This window comes from Neophocaena asiaeorientalis, unplaced genomic scaffold (genome assembly GCF_003031525.2).
Source record: "Neophocaena asiaeorientalis asiaeorientalis breed wild unplaced genomic scaffold, Neophocaena_asiaeorientalis_V1.1 scaffold1, whole genome shotgun sequence".
NCBI lineage: Eukaryota > Metazoa > Chordata > Mammalia > Artiodactyla > Phocoenidae > Neophocaena > Neophocaena asiaeorientalis.
Genome location: NW_020171981.1, coordinates 3,605,124 through 3,629,831, shown reverse-complemented (window position 1 = coordinate 3,629,831; position 24,708 = coordinate 3,605,124). Strand labels below are relative to the sequence as shown.

General features: G+C 48.4%; 1 protein-coding gene across 3 annotated transcripts in view; it reads right to left on the bottom strand.

Moving 5' to 3' along the window:
* Positions 1-24,035, bottom strand: part of SP2 (Sp2 transcription factor) — a 26,664-nt gene extending 2,629 nt beyond the window's left edge. The window contains exons 1-7 of one of the 3 annotated variants that reach the window (XM_024743333.1): positions 23,937-23,958; positions 22,294-22,406; positions 9,875-9,951; positions 8,101-9,075; positions 1,492-1,804; positions 459-633; positions 51-244 (exon numbers count right to left, since the gene is read on the bottom strand). In XM_024743333.1, the coding sequence (XP_024599101.1) occupies positions 51-244; positions 459-633; positions 1,492-1,804; positions 8,101-9,075; positions 9,875-9,937 (1,720 nt within the window). In that variant the 5' untranslated portion in view covers positions 9,938-9,951; positions 22,294-22,406; positions 23,937-23,958. Of the gene's footprint in view, positions 1-50; positions 245-458; positions 634-1,491; positions 1,805-8,100; positions 9,076-9,874; positions 9,952-22,293; positions 22,407-23,936 lie in introns of all 3 variants that reach the window. The other 2 variants (XM_024743326.1, XM_024743342.1) reach the window with 2 other exon arrangements.
* Between the last annotated feature and the right edge of the window lie 673 nt (positions 24,036-24,708).

The following is a 24,708-nucleotide window of genomic DNA, read 5'->3' as shown; positions in this document are numbered from 1 at the left end:
GGAGTGGGGGGGGCGGGGGGCTGGAGGGCGCCGCAGGGGAGGGAGCAGACCTGTGTGGGTGCGGGCGTGCCGCTGGAGCTCGTCACTCCGTGTGAACCTCTTCCCACAGAAGAACCAGTTGCAGACAAAGGGCCGCTCGCCAGTGTGCAAGCGCACATGAGCCCGCAGCAGGGACGTCTTTCGGAAAGTCTTGCCGCAGTCAGGGATGTGGCACACGTGCTTCTTCTTGCCCTGCTCTCCAGACCTGGGAATTGGGTTGAGGGTGGGGCGGAGGGAATGGGAAGCAGAGAGAGCGGGGAGGTAGAGAGATGGGGGCGGGACAGGATGGAGAGAGGATGTGGGGTCAGGTCGGAGAGCACGGAGCCGCTACCTGGTCCCCTCTCTGTCTGTGTCCCAGGGAGGGCTTGGGGAACAGGACACACGCCAGGCTGGCCGCCTGGCCCGTCTCCTCAAATCACCTCTTGTCCCCATCCTTGCAGTTGGGACACGTGCAGGCCATGCGGCGCCGCTTCTCCCCAGGCTGGGCCTCTCCAGCCAGGGCCTGTTCCATCTGCAGCTGGATCTGGGTGGGGCTCAGCCCACTGATGGTCAGGTTATTCCCAGAAACATTCTGCACTGTCAGCTGCTGCTGCCCTGTGGGGAGGAGTGGAGCAGAGTTCAGGATGAGGAAGCGCAAAGGGGCGGAAGAGGGAGCCTGACCCCCTTCTTCCTTCCAGCACATAGTAAGGTTGACAGTCATAGCAGCTAATATTTTTGAGAGCCTGCTATGTGCCAGATACCATTTTAGAGATCTTAAATGTATTAATACACTTAAGTTTCATAACCCCATGAAATAGGTACTATCATCCCCCTTTTAGAGGTGAAGAAACTGACACTCAAGAGCACACATGTAGAACTTGTAGAATCTGGATGGGAACCCAGTCAACTTCAGAGTCAATGCCCAGAACCACTATACTACATAGGCCAAATTCACTTCCAGACATTGCCCACATGGGTCTTGGAGTGTTTTTCCAGAATCTCCTCCAACCTTAGGCCCTTGTGAGACACCAACTCTGCTCCCAGGAAAGTCTCCAGGGATTTCTGTTAACAGAGGGAGAGAGAGTTCTACGGGCTTTGGAACAAATCAAGCCCTCTAGGACTTGCATAAAGCCATCAAAGCAGGGGGAGTGCCTGTGGGTGGACTTCTCCCAGGCCACTAAACCAAATGCATAAAGTGCTGGAAATTCATTCAAGGAGGAAGGGAGGAGATTCAGAGAGCCCCCACTACCTTGAAAATTGCCCTTCACCCAGCTAAAGAATGCAACGAACCATTTGTGCTAGGTACCTACAATGTTCCTTTGATTATGTGCAAGGCTGCTTTCATACCGTAAATATCACCAAATGTTACCACTGAACTGAGAAGTGCGGCACAAGCCAGTCCAAAGGCTCCCTCCTTTCCTTCCAACCTTAACTCAAGGCTGCCCATGCCTGGGGCCGGGGGCCTTCCCTCACCGCCAGTATTGGTGATGGTGACGGGCACACCCTGGACCTGGACCCCGTTGATGTTGATGGTCTGCATGGCCTGGGCTGCCGCCGCCAGCTGGGCTGCGTTCAGGCTGATGATGCTCCCGGCAGGGGCGATCTTTGGCAGGGGACGCTCTTTCCGGAGAATTGCAGCCGAGTGCTTTTTGCTGGTCCCGCTTAGATGAGCAGCACGGGATGGAGGGCTGCTACAAGTGGTGGTGGAGGTGGTCGCAGCTGTTGCTGGGGGGCCATCCTGGACAAGGACCGTCTGTACCTCACCAGAAGGTGTACGGATGTAGACCTGGGAGGGGCCAGAGAGAAAAAGTCAATGCCCCCTGAGAGCCCTGGCTCCTGCCCCCCCACCCCTTTTTTTTGCATTAAAGAACGTTTATATCATCCATCCCCTGGTATAACACTCTTGTCGTGTCCCCTGCATTGGCAGGTGGACTCCCAACCACTGCGCCACCAGGGAAGCCCTCCTGCCCCCTTTCAATGCAGCATCATCTCCCTGCCCAAGGGAGAAGCGGGTGCCTTTTTGTCCACCCAAGTCTTCTCCAACTAGCCCAGGCCTACGTTCACCCACTGTTGATGTTCAGCAAAAAAGGCTGATGGCATCCCTGTACTAAGCTGACAAATGCCGACTGTTGATTTGAAACAAAACATTTAATTTACTTAGCGTGGAAAAATATAATGCCAAATCTCCGAATTGAAGAATTAGATGGCAGGTAAATGATGACCTCACAAAAGATGCGCTGTGAATGCTCTTCACAGAAATGAAAACAGCCTTTAGGAGGCACAATAGTGGGGAGACTACTGCCTCTCTCCAATTGATACCAACGAAGATGGAACGATAAAACATAATGCTCACTGTTGCTGAGACAGCAGGGAAATGGGCACGTGTTCTTACGTCAGGGGGTGTGAAGTGGTCTAGGCTTGCTGGAGGGAAACTGGGAGTATGTGTCCAAAGCCTTTAAAAATATGCATATTAGAGCCTGAGAACGAGAATGAACCGTGTGGTACTGGATGGGGATTAGAGGTATTGATGGAAACTCTTAGGTTTCAATATAAATAGAAAAATATAAGTGTATGTATATATGTGTGTGCATTTCTGTATCTATCTTGATATTACAGATATATGTATAGGTATATTTATATATACTTCTTAACTGTGTCCACTGAGAAAGGCTGAAAGCAGCAAAACTCCAGGAGCAATGAGCTCACCTAGCACCCAGCTCTTAGCTTCTAAATCCCATGTTCCACTAAAAGAAACCAGGGCTCCTTGGAGAAATAGCTGATTTGAGGACTTTGGTCAGCGGAAGTACAAGAAGACCTTGGAACACCTCTTATACCAGAAAGTAAGGAAATGCTCAAAGAATGGTGGTGACATGTGAAAAGAACACAAGAGCCAGCTTGAAGGGGCCCCCACTGGCTAAACACAGGATAATTTGAACATCAAAATAACAATACTAATGGATTATAACTCAGTGAATGAAACAGGAACCTATGAATCCATACTGACGTAAATAAACAAATGGAGAAGAAAATGACAGAATTTAAAAAACTGTTATCACATCCTCCAATAAAAGGAACTAGGATTCCTAGGACAAATGGTTGATCCCAGGACTGGGGCTGGGAAAATACAAGGAATGAAGTACTGACACTTGCTACAGCATGGATGAACTCAGAAAACGGTGTAGTAAGTGAAAGAAGCTAGCTGCAAAAGATCACCTATGGTAAGATTCCATTTACATGAAATGTCCAGAATAAGCAAATCTATAGAGATAGAAAATGGATTAGGGCTTCCCTGGTGGCGCACTGGTTAAGAATCCGCCTGCCAGTGCAGGAGACACGGGTTCGAGCCCTGGTCCAGGAAGATCCCACATGCCGCGGAGCAACTAAGCCCATGTGCCACCACTGCTGAGCCTGCGCTTTAGAGCGCCACAGCTATGGAGCCCATGTGCCTAGAGCCCGTGCTCTGCAACAAGAGAAGCCATCGCAATGAGAAGCCTGAGCACCGCAACAAAGAGTAGCCCCCGCTCGCTGCAACTAGAGAAAGCCCACGTGCAGCAATGAAGACCCAACACAGCCAAAGATAAAAATAAATAAATAAATTTATTTTAAAAAGAAAATGGATTAGTGGTTGCCAGGGCTTGGGGCAAGGGGGAAATGAGGAGTGACCACTAAAGGGGTCTTTCTGAGGTGACAAAAATGTTCTAAAACTAGATAGTGGTGATGGCTGCATAACTCCATGAGTATACTAAAACCCACCCACTGCGTTGTACACTTTAAAAGGGTAAATTTCACGGTATGCGAATACCTCAATAAAGCTGAAAAGGGGACTTCTCTGGTGACACAGTGGTTAAGAATGAGCCTGCCAAGGCAGGGGACACGGGTTAGACCCCTGGTCCAGGAAGATCCCACAACCTGTGGAGCAACTAAGCCTGTGTGCCACAACTACTGAAGCCTGCACACCTAGAGCCCGTGCTCCAAAACAAGAGAAGCCACTGCAATGAGAAGCACGTGCACTGCAACAAAGACCCAATGCAGCCAAAAATAAATAAATAAAATTTAAATAAATCTATTTTTTTAAAAAGCTGATAAGAAAAAAAAAAGACTGGGAGTATGTCACACAGATGCAAGAGCCAACCAGAAAGAGTTCCAAATGGCCAGAGTTGAAACAATGTGAGCAACAAAATAAATAATGCAGTATCGGATTGTACCCCAAAGTATAAAATAAATATACATGAGTCTCTACTGACATAAATACATGATCGAATAAAAAAATAAATGGTGGGACCTCCCTGGTGGCACAGTGGTTAAGAATCCGCCTGCCAAGGTAGGGGACACGGGTTCGAGCCCTGGTCTGGGAAGATCCCACATGCCATGGAGCAACTAAGCCCGTGCCCACAACTCCTGAGCCTGCGCTCTAGAGCCCACGAGCCACAACTACTGAGCCCACATGCTGCAACTACTAAAGCCCGCATGCCTAGAGCCCGTGCTCTGCAACGAGAAGCCCGCATACCGCAATGAAGAGTAGCCCCTGCTCGCCGCAACCAGAGAAAGCCTGTGCACAGCAACGAAGACCCAACACAGCCAAAAATAAATGAATAAATAAATTTATATAAATAAATGAATAAATGGAAAAGAGACAAATCTTCCTTATAGAAGAATTCCAAATAATATTATATAGATACCTTCCCTTCCAGGATGTAGAGCTTAATTCTCACCCCCACTCCCACCCCTGACGATGGGAGACTTAGCAACTTACTTCCAAAGAATTGAGAAAGGGAAAAGTAGCAGCTTTGATGAATGAAGAAACCTGGCAGACATGACCTTAACCAAGTGACGATGGTTAACATCAGGGATGTTACATCATCAGAGATGTTGTGTGGACATCATGTACCCCTCATATAATGTGATGAAAAGAGGCGTTTCACCTCCGTGGTATTCTTTCCAAAAACCCATAATCCAGCCTGGGGGATATTCTATAGGATACCTGACCAATGTGCCTCTAGTCTGTCAAGATCATGGAAAACAAAGACTAAGAAGCTATCCAACCAGAGGGGCCTGGGGAGACATGCCCACAAGTGCAATGTGGTATTTGGACGGGATCCTGGAGCAGAAAGAGGACATAACTGATTAACTGATTGGATGGTGACATCCAATCAAGTCTGGAGTTTAGTGAACAGTAACATGCTAATGTCAGTTTCTTAGTTTTGACACGTGCAACCTGGTATGTAAGATGTTTAACAAGGTGGTGGTGGGGGACCAGGTCAGAGGTATAAGACACTCTGTACTACCTTTGCAACCTTTCTGTAAATGTAACTTTTTTGGCCGCACAGCAAGGCATGTTGGATCTTAGTTCACTAACCAGGGATCGAAACCAGGCCCCCTGTGGTGGAAGCGCAGCGTCTTAACCACTGGACCGCCAGGGAAGTCCCATGATAAGAGATTTTTTTAAATTAACTTTTTATTTTAGAATAAGTTACAGGAATTCCCTGGCGGTCCAGTGGTTAAGACTCTGTGCTTCCACTGCAAGGGGCTGGGGTTCGATCCCTGGTCGGGGAACTAAGATCCAACATGCCTTGTAGTCTGGCCAAAAAAAAAAAAAATCTCTAACACAGTAAAAGCTACTAAAATAAGCAGGTGAAAGTCTGATAAGGAATGAGATATTTACACAGAAAGTATCTCCTTACAAAATACTAATCCATTACAAAGAGAAAAAAAGTAACTTTAAGGTTCAGAAACCCGCTAAATATCACTTTAATCATCACCAGTACTGAGACAAATCAAAACCATGCACCTCCTTTTGGGATGCAGTGAGAACACAGCATCACTTCTTTGATACTTCTGCAAAAACAAGTGTACAACTTGCATCTATCCATGAGGGAACATCACACAAACCTAAACTGAGGAACACTCTACAAAGTAACTGGCCTTTTAAAGTGTCATGGTCATGAACATCAAGTAAAGACTGAGGAACTATTCCAGGTCAAAACAGACTAAGATGACATGACAATTAAATGGAATGTGTGATACTGGATGAGATCCTTTTGCCACAAAGGAATCACTGCGGCAAGTGATGAGCAACCTGAATGGGGTCTCTGAATTAGACGTCAGTGTGTTTCCTTGCTAACTGCCTATGTCTGAAGGTTGTGCTGTTGTCCTCCTTGCGTAAAAGAATTACACACTTTCTATAAAACATTTGGAAGTAACAGAGGCATGGTGACAACTTACACTCAAATGATACAGGGGGAAAAGTCACTTGTTTAAAAAAAAATTCTACTGTGATTTTGATTGGGGTTATTTTTGATCCTTGGATTATTTGGGACTGTGGTTCTCAGTTAAAAGCAAACAAACAAACCTCATGTTATCTCTTAATAAATACACATTTCATCCTCAATTTTCTGGTATGTGCCCCTTTTGCAAATCATTGCTATTTTCTGCATATCTGAAGTTTCTGTTACTAGAACATTTTCTTTCCCACAATGTAGAGCAGAGGTCAACACACTTTATCTGTAAAGGGCAGAGAGTAAATATTTTAGGCTATGCAGGTCATGAGGTCTCTGCTTTGTAGTGCAAAAGCCGCACAAATGGGCATGCCTGTGTTCCAATTACACTTTATTTACAAAAACAGATAGATGGGCCAGATTTGACCTCAGGGCTGAGGATTGCCAATTTCTCTGATACAGGGTATAATACGTTTTTTAAAACGTGCATATCCTTTGACCCACTTTTAGGAATTTATTTAGCGATAAGATTAGAAACAGCCTAAATCTACAGTTGGGTAACAGAAAGCACCTCCAGATACTGGAAAACTATGTCACCATTACAAAGTAATGCAGTAGCTAAATCTTTCTGCATACGTATGCTTATTTCCTTAGGAAGACCTAGTTTTAAGCCCTGCCTCCATCAGTCTCCAGACACAGGACCTCAGGGAAGGGAGGGGAGGCACTGCGAGAGAGGAGCTAGCGGGTATCCCTCAGTTCTTCACCTTTAAGGTAGGTCTGATAAGGGAGCCTCACGTGTTGTAACAAATTACACGATTCATAGAAAACCCCTTGGCAGTATGCAATATGCCAGAAAGGAGGAGGCACTTGAGGGCAGGCCTCAGATTTCCTGTGCATCCGTTATGTCCACAGCTCAAACTCAAGGGCACTTCTCCACCTGGGAGACTACACAGCTCCCTACTTCTGTCACTCACTCTGACGCCTCGGTTCTCTCTACAGACAGCTGGATTGTAAATTCCTCCATGGCAGGAGCTGGTTTTTATATTTAAAAAAATCCTTGTACAATTTTAAGTGTAGCCCCTGCCATACACAAGAGCCAGGGTGGGCCAGGGTGGAGTAAGGACAAAAGTGTAGGTCAGAAATCTGAGTTGAATCCTGGCTCTTTTGTCATTTGGGCTCCATGAGAGCTGGATACTGGGTAACTTCTCTGAGTTCCAGGTTCTCCATCTTCAACATGGGCCTAATCTCTGGCATTTACTAGGCTTACACAAAGCATAAAACCTGCCCTGCAAAGCCAAATAAATTTTAGTATTACAGCACCTTAATGAATGCCAAAAATAAGTTCCTGTTGAAGTTGGCATCCCAGAAGAATCTATCCTAAATGTCCCTGCTATGAAGCTAGGGTGCTTCTTCCTAATTTTTTTTTTTTTTGTCATTAACAATGATCAGCATTTTTCTCATTGGTTTTCTTACTTTACGTCAAATTCTATGGTTCTGACTAGAATTTTTTCATTCTTGCTATCATTTGGAGTATGTAATTCTAGAATAAAAAAAAAACTTTATTATTAAAAAGTATGTATCTGCCTGCTACTCATCCCCCTGCCAAAAGACTCCCATAAAGAAAGTTTCCAAAATATAGGTACATAGGCACGTCGCATCTGATTTCTAAAGATAAGCAGTACGTGGCCCTATGAACTGGCAGAAATGGTCACTTGTTACCCACCCCAAACAGTACTGACTCCCAACACTCAGGTCAGATCAGGAGATGCATCAGCATCATCTAGGAAAGCAAGCCAATGGGGATGGAGCGTCAGCCGTGTAGAGCTGAGGAGGAGAGGGCGGCGCGTGCAGAGGGTGTGCGTGGTACCTGAGTAGGCGACGGCTCAGCAGCCTGGATCTGAAAGTTCTGGGAGGGCTTCTGGGGGACGGTGGGGAGTGTGGCGGATGCCGCCTGCACCACCCGCAGGGCCTGCTGGGGGATCTGCACTACCTGCTGCTGCTCGGCCTTGGGGGGCACCACCTGGACCTGCTGGACCACAGCGGGCTGGCCCCCACCAGGGCTCTGAACGATGAGCAGGTTGTTTCCTGCCTGGATGATGTTGTCCGCCGTGGTCTCGATCAGCACCGTCTCCACCTGTTCGGTCACGGCCACGGGGGGCTGGGAGGCAGGAAGACTCTTCTTCCTGGCTTTCTTGTTAGTCTTAGACAACGGGGCCGGGGGGCTCTCCGTGAGGAGCTGAGCGGGGGCCCCGGTGTCGCTGGTGTTCACGAGGTTGTTGACAGGCAGAGTAAGTGTCACATTGCCCCCTCCACCTGTCAGCTTCACCACATTGGCCGCGCTCTGCACCGGAGTGGTGGTCGTACTCGACTTCTGGACAGGGGCTGGCTTGATGGGGACAGGCTTGTGACTGGATGGTGAGGGGGTGATGATGGCTTGGTTGGTGCCAGGGATGATCTGGATCTGGTTGGTGAGATTGGGCTGTACCTGGATGGTCTGAGAATTGCTTGCCTGAATCTGAGGGACCGTCTGGTACTGGATACTGGCATTCGATCGGGTCCCTTTGTTGATCATGGTTGGGTTCTGGATAGCGAACACCAGCTGCCCACCAGGATAGGACGCGCTCAGCTGTGACCCCTGAATCTGAAGTATGTTTCCTTTGGAGGACAAGATTCCAAAGCTATTCTTGCCAGGACTGAGAGGGAGAGGGGCAGGTTTGATAGGGACGAGTTTCCGAGGTGCGGGTTGCGGGGGAGCAGGAGGCGTCACTGCAGCTTCAACAGCCGGAGGGCCAATTTTGCTACATGTTGCAGCAAGCAGGGCTAAGGGAGATGGCTGCGAGTCCTGCAAAACACCACGTGGAGAAAAGGAGTGAGACAGGAGGCCTGCTGCCCAGCCGCCCCACCCTTTAAGATCCTCTCCTCTTCGCAGGCTCCTGCCCACCGGCGGGCAGGGAGCTAGCATCCTCTCTGGGCAGTGGCCCCTGTCTCCCCTTCCCCGCTGGTTTCTCCATTGAGAAATTAAGGGAGAAAGGGTGAGAAATGTCTTTCTCAGGAAGGAACTCCCCAGAAGCACCCCTTGACAGGGTGAACTAACGGCATGGGCTGACCGCTTACTCCCCACTGGTCTATTAGTGTCTAATGGGGACACGGAATCACCCTCAGCTTATAGATGGAGCTCCGTTAGCTCACCTTACTGAGTCATCAAGTGAGGAAGGACTGAGGAAGGGAGGGAGGGAAAAAGAAAGGGAGGGGGACAGGAGGAATAAACCCTTTGGAAGAGTGTTTTCCAGTGCTTGGGACATGACTTTTTTGATCAAGGAGGGCTGTTCTTTTGAAGCTACAAGGAAAGAGCCTCCAGGGTGCGGGGACACAGTCTCTGTTTTCCTTTTATGGCTAGTGGGGTCTGGAGGAAAGGACTTGAGTTTCATCCTGCTTTTCCCCCTGACTCAACTGTGGCACCTTAGATGAGTGGCCCTAGTTTCTTAGTTCAGAAAAAGTGGAAAACTGAACCCTCCCTGGTCTCATTGCCTCGGGGAGTTATAGTTAGCCAGGGCAGAGCTCAGATGCGGTCTCATGTCAGCTTCAGTGAGTCCTTCCAGGCTGATGCAGCCCCCAACCCTCAGAGCCCACTGCTCACTCACCTGGGTGGTGGAGGCGGCAGGCTGCAGGTAGTCACTGGGACTGACAGCGGCAGTGGCAGCCATGCTGGTCTGTGGATCTGTTGGAAGAAAAGAGATAGAGTAATACCCATGATGCCCGAAAAGAACCCAAGTCCCCTTGCCTCAGATTTTCTTTTTGCCTCTATTTGGGCTGCCTCCCCATGAGAGGTTAATGACCTTTCCCCACACTTCCCCACTCAAGGTTAGCAGCCCTACAACTCTTTCAGTAGATGACCTTCTCCCTTTCTCAGACTCAGCCACCTGAGGCTGTGAGGACAGTGGGTCCTGCCTGGACCGTCTCCTCCAACCGTCATAAAGTCTAGGATAACGTGAAGATACTGAGATTATAAGAACACTGGCTTCAGTAACTATGCTGTACCACCTAATGGAGCCCTCTCTGCTGGGTACTGCTGCCTCTCCCCAGCTAGACTGGAACCCCTATACGGTGGGCAGGGGAAGCCCCCAGCTAATCCTGTGGCTCTGACCCAGGCTTCCTGCTCACTCCTGCCGTAGCCAGATGCCAAGCCAGGCTGGGAAAGAAGCATCTCGGGGCCAGGATCCCTGTCGAGGAGGACACACCCACTCCATGCAAAAGTGTTGAGCGCTTTGTGCTCAGCTTTCACCACATAAGCACAATGGCCCAGGTGTAGATTATAGATAGCACACAGGGAATCACTTTAAATGAATTCACAGTTTTACACAGGACAACAGGCATGGCCCCATAGGTATCACCGAGATTAGGAGAGCTAATAACTGAATATAATGAGAATGAAAATATAATAAATCCTATTTTTCCTTAAATGTGTATATATTTCTACATATGAATATAGCAGGAAAAAGTCTAAAAACAAAAAGGGGCTAAAATGTTAAAAGCCATTATCTCCTGGTGGTAGGTTTTTTCTTCACTTAAAGAATTTTTCCCTCTGTTTTTCTGTATTTTCTCATTTTCCCCACAACGAATACACTCTACTATACTTGTTTTACGTTGAGGAAGTAACGAAAGGAATCTCTACTCTGAACTTAAGTCTGATCTAAGAGAAATACAAGTAAACTGGAAATCAGGAGAATTTGGGGGGAAAGGATCTAAGCCATCTTATAATTTATAAATCACTAAGGAGAAGAACACCAGGCAGAGAGTCAGACTTGTATCTTAGACCTTTGGAAAGTAGGTTTCAGGAGGTACCGAAACAAGAAGGGTATTACTCAGAGACTGGAAGAGGCAGAATGACTCAGGCATGGAGCCCCTGCTGGGCATCTGGCAGGAAGAAGACAGAGGTCAGGAAGAAGGCGGAACCGCTCACATTTCAGCTGCCTCTGGCTTCTCTCTTTGGGGGAGTGACTCTTAAATGGGAAAGGTAAAGAAAAGGTAAAGCGGGAACTGCAGCCCAGTACAGGTAAGTACAGTAGGCTCATCAAAGCCTTAAATGGTTTCCTGGCCCTAAGGCCACATGAACTGCACTCCAGAGTAGGGAGGCACTTTGCAGGCACACCTGCAAACTGTTTGAGGAGCCAGAGGAGAGCTCTGGGCAAAATCGTATATGTGGATCCTGAAATATTACAGACACTGATCCTTAGCAAAATCCTAGAACAAATGACTGAACAGCAACTACAATTACTGAGGTAAGGAAGCAGTGATCACAAAGAATAAGCGTGGGGTTGCCAAAAACAAGTCATGCTGAATAAACCTGTTTCTTTTTTGGGGGTTTTGGTTGGCTACATCAAGAGAATGGTATACACTGTGTACTTTGTAACAACAAGGCATCTGACTGAAATGTTCATAGTATTCTTAAGAACTAGAAGGAAAAGAACTGCAGGCAGGATGATAGTCTGGTTTGGGGGCTAAGCTGAACGTGCCTCCACCCAAGTGCTGAGACCCAGGTCATCCTGAGCAGTTTGCTGCTACGGTGTCAACCAGGGTCTCAAACTACGGGTGCACGCCAGGACCAGGATATGCAGGCTTCTCCTCGGAGGTTCGTGCTTTCTCTACCAGCATGTTTTATTCTTGTGTTTTCACCGCGATGATCATCTTTTAAAAATGAACATATACTACAGATCGCTGGGTGACTGCTGCTTAACCAAGATTTGCACATTTCTGGGCCTGTGTGTGTGTTTACAACTGTACTGGTACCAAGTGGCACCACTCTAACTACATGGGCTAATTAAGACAACTCAATTCTGCACGTGTAATTCATGATACATCTGTGCAAAGTGAGGAATGACGGCTCTTCAGAAGCCTGGAAAGACTATGCGGCTGGGCACTAGACACTGCAGGGTGGGCACGCGGAACTCAAGGAGCCCGGATGTCAAGTCTGTGCTGCGCTTACGCTGACAGCAGCAATTTGGGTTCGGTCAACTGTTTTCCTCCCAAAATGATGTTGTTGATTTGAGTTTTATTGGCTTTTCTGTAATTATTAAATTTTACAGGAACTAGATCTACGAGTTGATAAACAGATTTATGTGCATACATAATTAAGGCTGCAGCCTTATAATGAAAACAATCTAAGTTGACTGAAAAACATTTTCCCTTTAGAGCAGTGTTCAAACTATTTAGACCATGAACCACAGTCATAAAAACAATTTACATCAAGACCCAGTGTACGCATATGCACCCCCCCACACACTTCCCTGTCCTGTGCTGATGTAGTAAGAATTTCCTGAAACAAAATTTGCCCTTGCTACATGTCATGGGCTTTGGTATTTTTCTACTCTATTTCATTTTTTAAAATGCCAGTTGTGACTCACTAAATTGGTTTTGTGCCCTACAGGCTGGAAAACACGGCTTCAAAGCAGTCTCTCCACCACCCAAGTTTGGGAAACCATGCAAAAGACCTAGAAGGCAAATTAACTTTATGGATGTCACAAAACTGAGGACTGTAAACACAATGGGTGTCTGTATTAGGGTTCAAAGAGATCTTAAAAAACTGGTATGTGCAGTGCTTAACAGCACCAGGCTCCAGACCGAAATGAGAATGCAGACTGTGGGATCGCTGGGGCATTCCTCTCCCAGCCTCAGTGCACCGTCTGTAAAACAGAGGTAATGTCACCCTTACAGGATTCTAGGAGGCGTCAGTAATATGAAAAACGCTGAGCACACAGGGAGTTATCAATAAATGGTGGTTTAAACTTTGAAGCTGAGTAAACACTGCACTTGGGTTAAGCAAAAAAAAAAAAAAAAAAATCATGCATATAGGAGAGGAAGACAGAGCTTAATAGCGGTTCTCATGAGAAAAAGCCCCAGTGGTTTTGACTCAAAGTTAAATGGGAAGCAGTTAGAATCTAGATGTGGTGGCCGAAAAAGCTCCTGCAATCTTGGACTGAATTTCCAAAAGTTCAATCATAGAAGAAAATAATAGTCCTCATCTGCTCTGCACTCGAGCCCCATCTGGAGTGTCAGGTTCCGTCCTGAGGGACATTTTAAAAGGGGGATTTTCAAATGGAGCTCGTTCAGAGGAGGGCAGCCATGGTGGTGACCAGGGTGCCAGAGGAGCGATACCCACGAGGGTGTTTATTCCATACATGCGTTCAATGGGTAGACTTTGGGGTGGAAATTTCGGTTTATTAGAGGGGACAACTTTCAAAAGACGGAATCAGTTGCCTCCTGAGGTAATGTTCTCCCTTCTCTGAAATCATTTAGCCAGAGACAGGATGCGTGTCTCTGTCAGAGATGGGATGTCTAGATGGGGTGGGAAGTTGGACTAAATGATCTTGTTTGAGAATTTAAACTTGTTTATAATCCTCCAACCATGTTGCCGATAAAAACACAAGATGAGTGAGCTGCCGGCAGGACTGGGAAGGGAAGGCAGGGCCTCTCCCAGAAGGCTCCCCTGGGCTTAGGTTCACTTAGCTAAAAATGGTGAATGACTCTCCCTCAGACATCCCCTGTTATGGAACTGAAGGACACTAGAACAGGACAGAGTGCAAACAAAATGAAAACTGGCCCAGTGCTTATTCACCTCCCTTTCCCATCTCCCTCTCTCCCCCTGCAGGCATTATCACCCTGGACTCAAACTGTCTGGAGACTGGGCTGGGCTGGGCTAAGAGGCTCTTCAGTTAATAAGTTACAGCAGGGACTTCCTTGGTGGCGCAGTGGTTAAGAATCCACCTGCCAATGCAGGGGACACGGGTTCGAGCCCTGGCCCGGGAAGATCCCACATGCCTAGGAGCAACTAAGCCCGTGCACCACAACTACTGAGCCTGTGCTCTAGAGCCTGCGAGCCACAACTACTGAGCCCACGTGCTGCAACTACTGAAGCCCGCATGCCGAGAGCCCGTGCTCCACAACAAGAGAAGCCACAACAATGAGAAGTCCACACGCCGCAATGAGGAATAGCCCCCGCTCACCACAACTAGAGAAAGCCCATGCAAAGCAATGAAGACCCAACGCAGCCAAAAATCAAAAATAAATAAATAAAATTTAAAAAATAAATAAACTTTGTAAAAAAAAAAAGTTACAGCAGAGTCTTGACGCCCTTGCAGACTGTGGGCGCTCCACCCACACCATCTTGGTTGGTTTCATTTGCCTTCCCCACTGGCCCCTGAAATACTCCTCCAGATCTCAAACTCTCTCCTAGAGTCACTCAAGAGTTTTGTGGCCCCTGGGCTGTGGACCTGGGCAACCAAAACAGCGACTAATCTCCCTGCCACTGCAGAATTATATCCTGGGATTACCCATGAAAGGGAAAAGCAGCATTTCCAGTTGGTGTTTGGAAATGAACAGTGGTTAAGAAGTAGCATAGATGCCTAACTGCAGGACTATATTCAAAGGTACTTTAGAACCTCGTTAATTTGGAGCCTTATATTTAAAATGTATAATTTGGACATAAATTGTGCTTAGCTTTTCCTTCATACTATTCAAAGCGAGGCTAAATAGTGTATGAAGCCTGCAAAGGGACTCTAAGGCATAGTTAGGGAACTGTTTTATACCACTGCCACTGTTTCAATGGTACCATTTGCTTTTAACAGCAGTTTATATCTGCTCACTGAAACCTACATTTAGCAAGGTTGGTGAGTGGGGTTATTGCATATTCTTGGAAGGAAAGGCTGCATTTCCTTCAGAGTGCTATCATTCAGACTTTCATTAATTTGGGTTGGCTAAAACCTTCTCAACAGTCCCCTGGCTCGTGAAGTTTTACGGTGATTTACTACATAAGCAATAGTTAGCTCTCTTAAGCTGCAAGAAAAATTTCCAAGGCTATCAAACACGGCTTCCAGACAGGGGTTGGGGGGTGTCCAGTGCCTGATAGGACCACACCTGACTTTCCTTTTCCCCATGCTGGAAGCCAATTTAATTCCAAAACCAGGGAAAAAGCATCCCCTGAGTGTCCCGGCTTTTGAGGTACATACAGATCGTTCAGTTCCACCTCCGTCCCTCCAGCTACAGCTTCCTCCCTTCTCAGCTTTTAGTGGAAAAGCTGCCAGCACTTTGCTACCCCACCCCCTCACTTGGACTTTCACCCCAGCTCTCTACTGACACTGCACTTGCCCAGGTCACGAGGGACCTCCTCATTGTTTAATCCAACTGACCCCTTCAGCAGTTTCTGACCCGTTGACGATTCCCTCCTCTTTGAAATCCTCATGGATTTTCTCCTACCTCTCCGACCAACTCTTCCCTTTGTGGGCTCCTCTTCCTTTTGCCACCCCTGCAATACGGATGTTCCTCAACATCATCTTTCTCACCCAACACCCATTCCACGAGTGACTGTGCCCACTCACGTGGCTTCAGGTACCTTCCACAGGCTGATGACTCCCAGGTCTATGAACTGCCTACATCTGCCCTCTGAGTGGCGGACCAGTACATCCAGCCCTCTGTGGGCCTTCCACTTGGGCTGGCCACAGAACTTCCAACACTGAGCTGTCACCTTTGCCCATTCTCTCCCCAGCTTTCTCACCCCCAGCCACCACGGGCCTCCTTCCAGATCCTTGAAGAGCCTCCATCTCTGCCGCTGCCCTTTCCTTGCTTAGAGCTCTCTTCTCTCTTCACTAGCTAATACCTACCTACTCACCCTTCAGGTCTCAGGCAGGTTTTTTTTTTCTCCCCAAGAGCCCACTATGTAATGTAACAGGTATGTCATTTCCTCAGAGAGGCCTTCCAGGACCCCTGAGATGAGGTTAACTCCTTTGGTAACTCACCATCCATTAAATAATCATGGGCTTAATGTCTCTCTTCCACACTCATGGAAGGGTGGCCCAGGTCTGTCTTCACCGCTGAACTGCTACATCAAACCTAACACAGCACAGCGACACTTCAGTGCCTGCAGGCTGAATGAATGATGAATAGTTTTGGTTAAACCAGCCTCTCAATCACAAGGAAACCTGAACGCCATCCTCATCACCGTTCAGTCATTAAGTCCTCCTGGGTCTACCTCCTAAATACAAACCTCTCTCCATCTGCATTATGCTGGTTAACCACTTTCGGCCCAAAGTCTTCAAAATGGCTTCCCAGCCTCTGGCCTAGCCACCTCTAATCCAGCCTCCACCAACTGGTCTGAAGACTCTTTTAAAATGTAAATCCCACACAGTTACTCCCCAGATTAAATCCTTCAATAGCTTCCAAAGGATTTTAAGATAACCTTATAAAGGCCAAAACAAGCCGCCCCCTCCCTCCCTGCACCTCCCCCTCTCCTACTTTATCTCTTGCCCTTCCAGCCCTCCGGACAAACACTTCAGTTTTTTCCATTTCTGAAACTACAACTTGTCCTCTCACTCGGAGCCTAAGCACAGTTGCTCCCATTTGTCTGGCCACCTCCGGTCCCTCTTCAGAGCTCATTTATAACTCTCCTGACATCTTCCCTCCTGCTCCCCAAGTCTGGGGCAAGTGCCCCTGCTCTGTGCCAGTGTATATGCCCCACAGCACCCCTCACAGAACTCTCCCCACCCCCCATGACGGAGCAGGGAGTACAGCTCTGTTCTAGGGCTCTCTCCATAGGCTGACTCAGGGAGCAAGCACCGCGTAACAGGAAGAGGCCTCAGGTGGGACCCCGGAGCCCTGGCCATCAGACTAGGGGCTGTTCCACTGGTCTTTCACTTGAGAATACTACTCTTGAGACAGGGGCTGAGAGAGAAGGGATCCAAAGAAATACCACAACAGCAGGCTCTGGGCAAGAACTTGGCTCAAACTCCACAGCCAGGCCTGGGGGTACTAGGTTTTTATTGCCTCGTGGGGTCCCACCACCCTGGCTATGGCCATCTTGGCTGTCTGCTATGGTATTTCCCCTGGAGGAATTTCACTCTGTGTAGACAGTTCTCCTGTTGGCTATTTTGGTCAGCTCAGTTGGGCCTGAAGCCAACAAAACTGTTCCTAAGCCCAGTCTTTTCCAGTTGCCTAGCCTGGAAGAATTCAGAGCTGGTGAGGGAAAAGCAAGCCACAGCTGGTTTTAGAGAACAAAGTTGGACCTCAAAGGGAGCTGACAAATGGGCTTAGAGAATCAGCTTAGCTGGAGAAAGGATCAAGAAAGACTCCAAATTGTTCTGAGCATTTCTGAGAAGCAAATCTCCAACAACTATACTAACTCCTAACAGTAAAAGGAATTTCATTGACTTTTCACGAAATGAGAACAGTTCTGGGTGTGGCTAATGCCACAAGCTAAAGAGTGGAGATCTTGTCTCCACCCAGTTATTGAGCCATCCTGTCTTCCCTGTTCCCAACTTTGACCCCCAGCCTCAGCCCTGATGTGAGTCCACAATTTCATCAAGAAGTTAAAATTCCCTTTATAAGCCAAGATCCATTATTTCTCTCCTTTTCAAGCAAAACTCCTTGCAAGGGTTGCCCATACTTGCTGTCCCTCATTTCTCTCCTGCTAGTCTTTCTTGAACCTGTTCCAGCTAGCTTGCCCCCTCCCATCCACACCACAAACACTGCTCCCACGACCAGTGACCTCCACGTTGCCAAGTCTGATGGTTAATTCTTAGACCTCAGCTGGTGTTGATCTGACAGCTGGCCCCTCTTATCTTGAAACACTTTCTTCACTTGGCTTGTAGGGTGGCCTCCTACCTCTCCAGCTGCTTCTTCTAAGACTCCTTTGCTGGGTCCTTGTCTCAAACTCTAAATGGTCGGGCTGCTCCAGGGCTCAGTCTTGGGGCCTATTTTTCTTCTGTCTACACCTATTTGCTGGAGGATTTCATCTAGTCTCAGAGCTTTAGAAACCAGTAATATATACAGGTTCTATATAATGACGACTCCCAAACTTATATCTTCAGACTTGTATATCTCACTGCCTACTGACATCTCCACTTGGAGGTACTAATAAGCAACTCAAATCTACCTAGCCCCAAACAGAGCTCCTGTTAGCTCCCTAATTCTGTGCCTTCTTCTGACTTCCGCACGGCAGTGAATAGAACTCCATCCTTTCAGCTGTTCAGCCCTAAAACCTTGGGAGTTATCCTCGACCCTTCTTTTCTCCACTCTACACATGTCAGTAAACACTTTCGGCTCTACCCTCAAAATATGTTCACAATCTGATTGCTTTCACAACCACTTCTTGTTAACAACCAGGTTCACGTCCCCATCACCTCTCACTTGGATAACTGCGAAAGCCTCCTAGCTGGGCTTCTGACCTTGTCCCTGCTGGTTTATTCTCAACACGCATCCAGAGATCCATCAAACTTAAATGAAATCATGTTACTCCTCTGCTCAGAGCCCCCAGTACATTCCGTCTCCCAGTCAAAGCCCACACCATGACACATAAGGGGCCCATGTGACCTCTCTGACTTCTCCCCGTCACTCTCCCTCATTCACCGCTTCAGCCACGCTGGCCTCCCTGCTGTTCCTGAACATGCCAGGTATGGCCCCTCTTCAGGGACTCTGTACTTGCTGTTCTCTCTGCTTGAGTTCTCACCACCCCCTCCCCAGACTGAGCCTGGCTCAATCCCTCCTTTCCTTCAGGGTTTTACTCAGACTACTCTCCCGGACCACCCTATGTAAACCGCTCCTCTCACTTCTCCCGTCCTCTATTTGGTTTTTCCCCTTAGCACTTCTCATTGTCTAGTATCTACTAGTTAGTCTTACTGTCTCCCACTAAGATGTAAGCTTCCTAAAAGCAGGGACTTCTCTCTGCCTTACTTAGTGATGCACTCCCCACCCCCCTACCCCACAACCTGGCACACAGCAAGTGCCCGATATATGCTTGTTGAGTGCATAAATGAATGAATCCTGGAGGCTGCAGAGCGGGAGAGCCTGAGTAGAATTTAAGAACCAAAGGAGAAAACCTGCAGACTTGCATATCCTGGCACTAGGCTGGGATCCACTCACCAGGTCAACTCTGCCGATCCAGTCCCAGCAGGAACTCAACCTTGCTAGTCACCTCACACGGGGACAAGAGCCTGTGCGTGGACCAGCACGGTCCGGTCTTTCTCCCGGACAGAACTCTCAAAGCACATACCTCATCACCACACACCGGGCACCACATCTCAATGCTTCTTTCAATTAACAAGTACTGGGAAGAAGTTCTTTTCCGAGTGAGTTAAGACAACGTGCGTACCTGCTGTCTGAATACCTCTTATGTGTCTCCACCCTGAATCTCTCTCCTGAAAACGTGACCGTGTCGTTGCTAGTTTGCATCCTATCAGACTGGAAGGGACCCTGGAGAAGTGAGTGGGGACACGGGGCAGCCAGCAGGGGATGGTGAGAACTCTTCACTCTGACAGAAGCAGTCCCAGGAAATGGTACAAAAATACTGGGCCTCAGAACTCTGTCGAAAACAGGAGAAAAAAAACCAAGACATACTTTTCCCCCCTAAACAATATCATTAGGTACAAACACGTGCTCTCTGCTTTATTTGTGAGTCACTTCACACATTCATCCGGGGCTACGATCGGTTCTGAAATGAGTAGTGACTTCATTTCCCCTGGGACGAGAGGGCTGGCTCACCATTTACTTTTTTGATGGCTGGGAAATGTTTTGGTCTGTTCTGAGGCTAGTCTGAGAAGACTCCCAGTTAGACACTGGCCAGGGGCAGAAATATTCCACATCCAATCACGTGACCCTGCCTGCTGTCTCTTACTGCCTATTTACACCCTCTGAAAGGCAGCTTTGTGATTCTACCAAGTCCCCTAGGAGAGGTAACAAACACCCCAAAGAGGAAGCTCTGGAGAGAGGACATTTGGGAGTGTGGAGGCCAGTGCCTGCTGGTTCCTGAGCCATTTTCACTGCATGGCTGAGACAAAGAGACCACCTAACAGCCTAAATCACGGCATGGAGACAAACACTTCTCAGTGTGGTGGCGCTTCTGGCTAGGGACAGCATGCAATTCCGATGTTGAAACAAACTATAGCTCGGGGAAATGGCCAAAGGAAGGATTCAAACAGCTGGGTCTGCAAGCACGTTCTTCCTGTGACACAAACAGCCCTGACATCTCAACACTGCTCGGAGCTGCTCACAGAGGCTAAACTGAGAAGCAGCAAAACAGGGCACTTAGCTCTTTATACTCCTCTGCTCCTGAGTGGAGCCCAGCTCCCAAGAGCATGCCAGCTCGAAGCCCATCCTGATGAGAAGCAATCCCCTATGCTAGTGGCGGCCTCAGAGCATCGGCAAAGAGCGCGACCTAGACGTGCAGTGAAGTGGTAGCGTCCCTCAGGCTGCCAGTGCTGACTGCTTGCTCCTGGGCTCTCTTCTCAGCCTTGAGTGAGGCAGTAGAAAAATCAGTTTTCCATTCTGGAACCCTGTCAACTGGAACAAATCAACCAGTACTACCTGGGAACATCTCCACAAGGGCAGTCTCTAACCTCCTTCCTACTCAAGCGGACAGTGCCCTTGAGTTAGGAATGCCCCACGTTTTTACCCACTTCATTCATCTTTCCACCCAGCTCCAACAGATAACTGACAGCAAAGTGATACCTCCCCACCCTGAGGTCTCCTAAGACAATGCTGCTAGCCAAAAAAAGATCTGATAACCGAGGAAGTAGTTCTTCAGAGAGAAAGAGACTTTCAACTATGTTCAGAAATATAAAGATCTAAGTGCTGGGCGCTATGAAGGAAGAAATAAAGAGAAAGCTTTTTTCCCTTCCTTCAGCAGAAGGAAGTCACAAGAGGAGTTGCACGTGGATCCAAACAAAAGCAAAGCAAAAGCATCAACAAATGTATCCACAACGGTGTCCACTTCTCAGCCCATCTTGGCTTCCAGCCCACCATGAAGCCAAGTGTCCTGGCTTAGAGCTTGCTGGGAAGACGTTCACAAACCCAGTTAAGCTGCTCAAAGGGACACTCCAGATGTATCACCCAATACACTCATAAGAAAATATTGGAGTTTCTCCAAATAGATTTTGCTCTAAGTCTGCAGCCCACGAGGTTTCAGACCGGACAATGTAATAATTTAAACTCAGAAGTGTTCACATCTCTACATTTTCTGATACTCTACACACCCAGTGTTTCTCTGCATCTTTCATTCTGTGGCTGTTGTTCCATCTCCTCCAAAATAATTCCTAAGTTTTTCAATCTTTGGAAGTAAGGCTTCTAATTTGTGTGTCTACAGAGAAGGGGTAAAGGTAAGTCTTAGAAGAACATGCTACATTTCCATCATATAGACGGGAGTGGGCAAGGTCTAGAAGACTGCTAAACCCAAGCCAATACCAGGGTCTACCGGTTAGCTGCAACAAGCTTAAATGTTTTCAAAAAGGCCCTGGTTGGGCAATACTTGCATAAAGCAAGCTTGGGAATGATCACATACCTATAGCAAAGAACTGTTTAGGGTACAAGAGACTATGCAACTTCTCTGAAAGGCTGCTATTCATCAACAGAAGAACTAGAAATTTCAAGGCCAAAGATATCAAAATGAACTGTCCTCTCTGCTGTTATGCCATGAGGCTCCTTCCCCTAGGCATTTGCCACAATCTTCTTAAAGCTTCTTCTCTCCTCTGACAAGCCTCCAGACGCCCAAACTTAATAGAATCTGAGAGAAAAGAGCCTGCCAGTCTATGTGCTGTCAACAGTGAGGCCAAACTCTTCCTCCTTCCTCCTGGAGTCAGTTCTTCCTGCTGAGCAGTCAGGTGACGCTCCAATTATGAACTAACTCTACTTGGGTCTCCTTGGCAAAGAGACTGTGTCTTTAGCAGCCTAGCTCAGGGGGCTCATAATTATGTCAGACCAGCTTATTTTTTTTTCTTATTTTTTTTTTTTGTTGTCATTGCTGCTTTTTTTTTTTGTGGTACACGGGCCTCTCACTGTTGTGGCCTCTCCCATTGCGGAGCACAGGCTCTGGACGCACAGGCTTAGCGGCCATGGCTCACAGGCCCTGCCGCTCCGCGGCATGTGGGATCTTCCCAGACCGGGGCACGAACCCGTGTCCCCTGCATCGGCAGGCGGACTCTCAACCACTGCGCCACCAGGGAAGCCCTGTTGTTGCTGCTTTTAAACAAAGAGGTTACGCCTCTGTACAACCAAGTGGAAGAACCAGAATTAGAAAACTTACCAATCGCCCCAGCCAATGAGAATCCATTTCCAACAGGTATTAATGCCTGTTAGAAGCCACTGGAACAATGACATCATCAGCCCAATTGATAGGTTGTCTGACAGATTCGCCCCCTTCATCGCACACAAGAATTTAAAACAAAACAAGACACTGCAGTTATATTCATTATTGCAGACACCAGGTTTGTGTTATCAAATCAAAATTACTCCTGTGGTGTGGACTCCATCACCATTCCCTTCAAAGCCTAACTGTGAGCTGGCCAACACCCTAAACCTTCTAGCCCAAAAACTCGTATCCAAAATACCAACTCAACACTTAGCCCTCCACTGTGATACTTAATGCCTTCTCTGGTACAGCATGCAAGTTTTAGACAGTGCATGCCAGTGTACCTTGCAACAATCATCACCCTTCTATCTGCAACGAAACCCATGTCATGGGGGACCATGGGCCAATTGTTTAAAGCAGAACTACCTCCCTCCCTTTCTCTAAGAAAACAAATAAGTGAGCAAGAAGTAGCCTCAGAAGAAACAAACTTCGGGAGAATGTGCACTGAGAAAAGCCAGACTGAGTGCCTCTGGATCAAGTTAATTAAGAAACAATTAGACATGACAGTATATTGGAATCAAAACCAAGGAATGAAGTGAGGACAAGTTTCTCAATTGCCCAGAGGAGAAGACGCAGTTCCTTTTCATCTAAAATTAGAAAGCCACCAGGAACATAAGCCAAGAAGCATGGGTAGGAGGCTGAGAACCGTAATGGGGACGAAGGTGGGGTGGAGGAAGAAAGTAAGTATCCATTTTGTTTTATTTCTTCTGTCATTCCTTAGGTTTGCTCCTGGCCTTTGGGATTCAGCAGTCCCCTCCCTCCCCCGCCTGGGATGTCTGGTAACAGGCTGGGAACTCTGTCAACAATTTCTTAAACGTTTCACAATTCTGCAAAGAGCTGGCAGATAATCTAGTTGGAGGTTCAAGGATGCAAGTGAAAAATATTAAAAGGAGGTTTCTGCCCACTCCGCAGTCTCAGGCGAGAGGTCATCTGCCTAGGGAGTGCCCTCGTGTCCTGACACTATCTCTCGACTGGGATACATCGCTAACTAGGCTGGCTTCCATACCCAGCAGTGCCCATGTGGTTGGCGCCGTCGGAATTTCAAGCATTCCCCCGCCCCTCTCTGCACACGGGAGAACCCTGAATTGCAGATGGGCACCTAGAGTTAGAGTGCAAGAGGGTCCCCGAACACAGAACAAGCGCACAGGACGCCGACCGCCTCCTCAGAGCAGACCCAGGCAACGTCCCCGGGCCTGGTAGCGCTCACGCGTGTCGGCCACCGGGCGGAGGGGGTGCCAGGCCCGCCCCGGGCGCCCGATCCTCTCGCCAGCCCCCGGAAGCGCCGCCTTCCAGGCCAGCGGGCTCGGAGGGGGCGGGGAGTCGAACGCCCCCTTCCGGGTGCCTCCGCCTGGCTGGCCAGCCCCGCTCCTCCTCCGGGCGGGAATCCTCCCTCCCCGCCCCTCCCGGAGCCGGGCCCCGGCGCCAGGCCCGGCCCCAAGGGGGAACCCCCAGCCCCGGCTCCTCCTCCCTGCGGCTTCTGCCCGTCTTCCCGACTCTTGAGAGCCGGGAAGACCCCGCCGGCAGCGGCCAGGACCCACCGCTCATTACGACATCTTCCTCCCTGGCCTCCGCCGCCTCCGCCGCCACCGAGAGCCTGACACCGCCCGCTTAGCACCCGCCAATCCCGGAGCCCGCCACCGCCCGAGCGACGGCAGCGTTCACCAATAAGAGTTCGGTACATTGGGGACCGACAGCACCACCAACCAATCAAAGAGAGGCACCTAGAGCGACGTTGGTTTGGCCAATAGAACTGTGAAATGTCACTGATGGACGGTAGAGCGCGCCAACCGGAAGCCTACTGAAGAGTGAACGACATGTTCGCCAGCCAACTGGCGGGAGGCAAAGTCCCGCCTACAAGGTAGTTGATGGACAGCAACAGGAAGCTGGATGGGGAGGGGCTTAGCTGAGGAGTGGTTTTGTATTGGTCGTGGTTGACCTTCCACCCACCTCTAACCCAGAAGATGAGTGATAGATCTGCGCTAAAGCCAATCAGAAGTCATCAGGGTGAGGCCGAAAAATGCCCCATAAATAGCATCTACTTTGCGCCTCAATCCAGTGTAGCCCTGGTGTGGCAGGGGCCTTTCGGTCTTCGGCCACTGAACCCAGTACCTGTTGAGTGGAAAGCCACCAGTCTTTAATTTAGTCTCTCGCCCTTCATCGCTTCTGGAGAGGGAGGTGAACCTCCGGGCGACTTTGTACAGCGAGGCATTGGAGTCAGACACAATAGCGGGAGTTGGGGCTAAGTGACACCTCTCAGAGGGGAATATTTTCGCCGTCTCAGTTCAAACCCCTCTTAATCCTCGCCTGTTT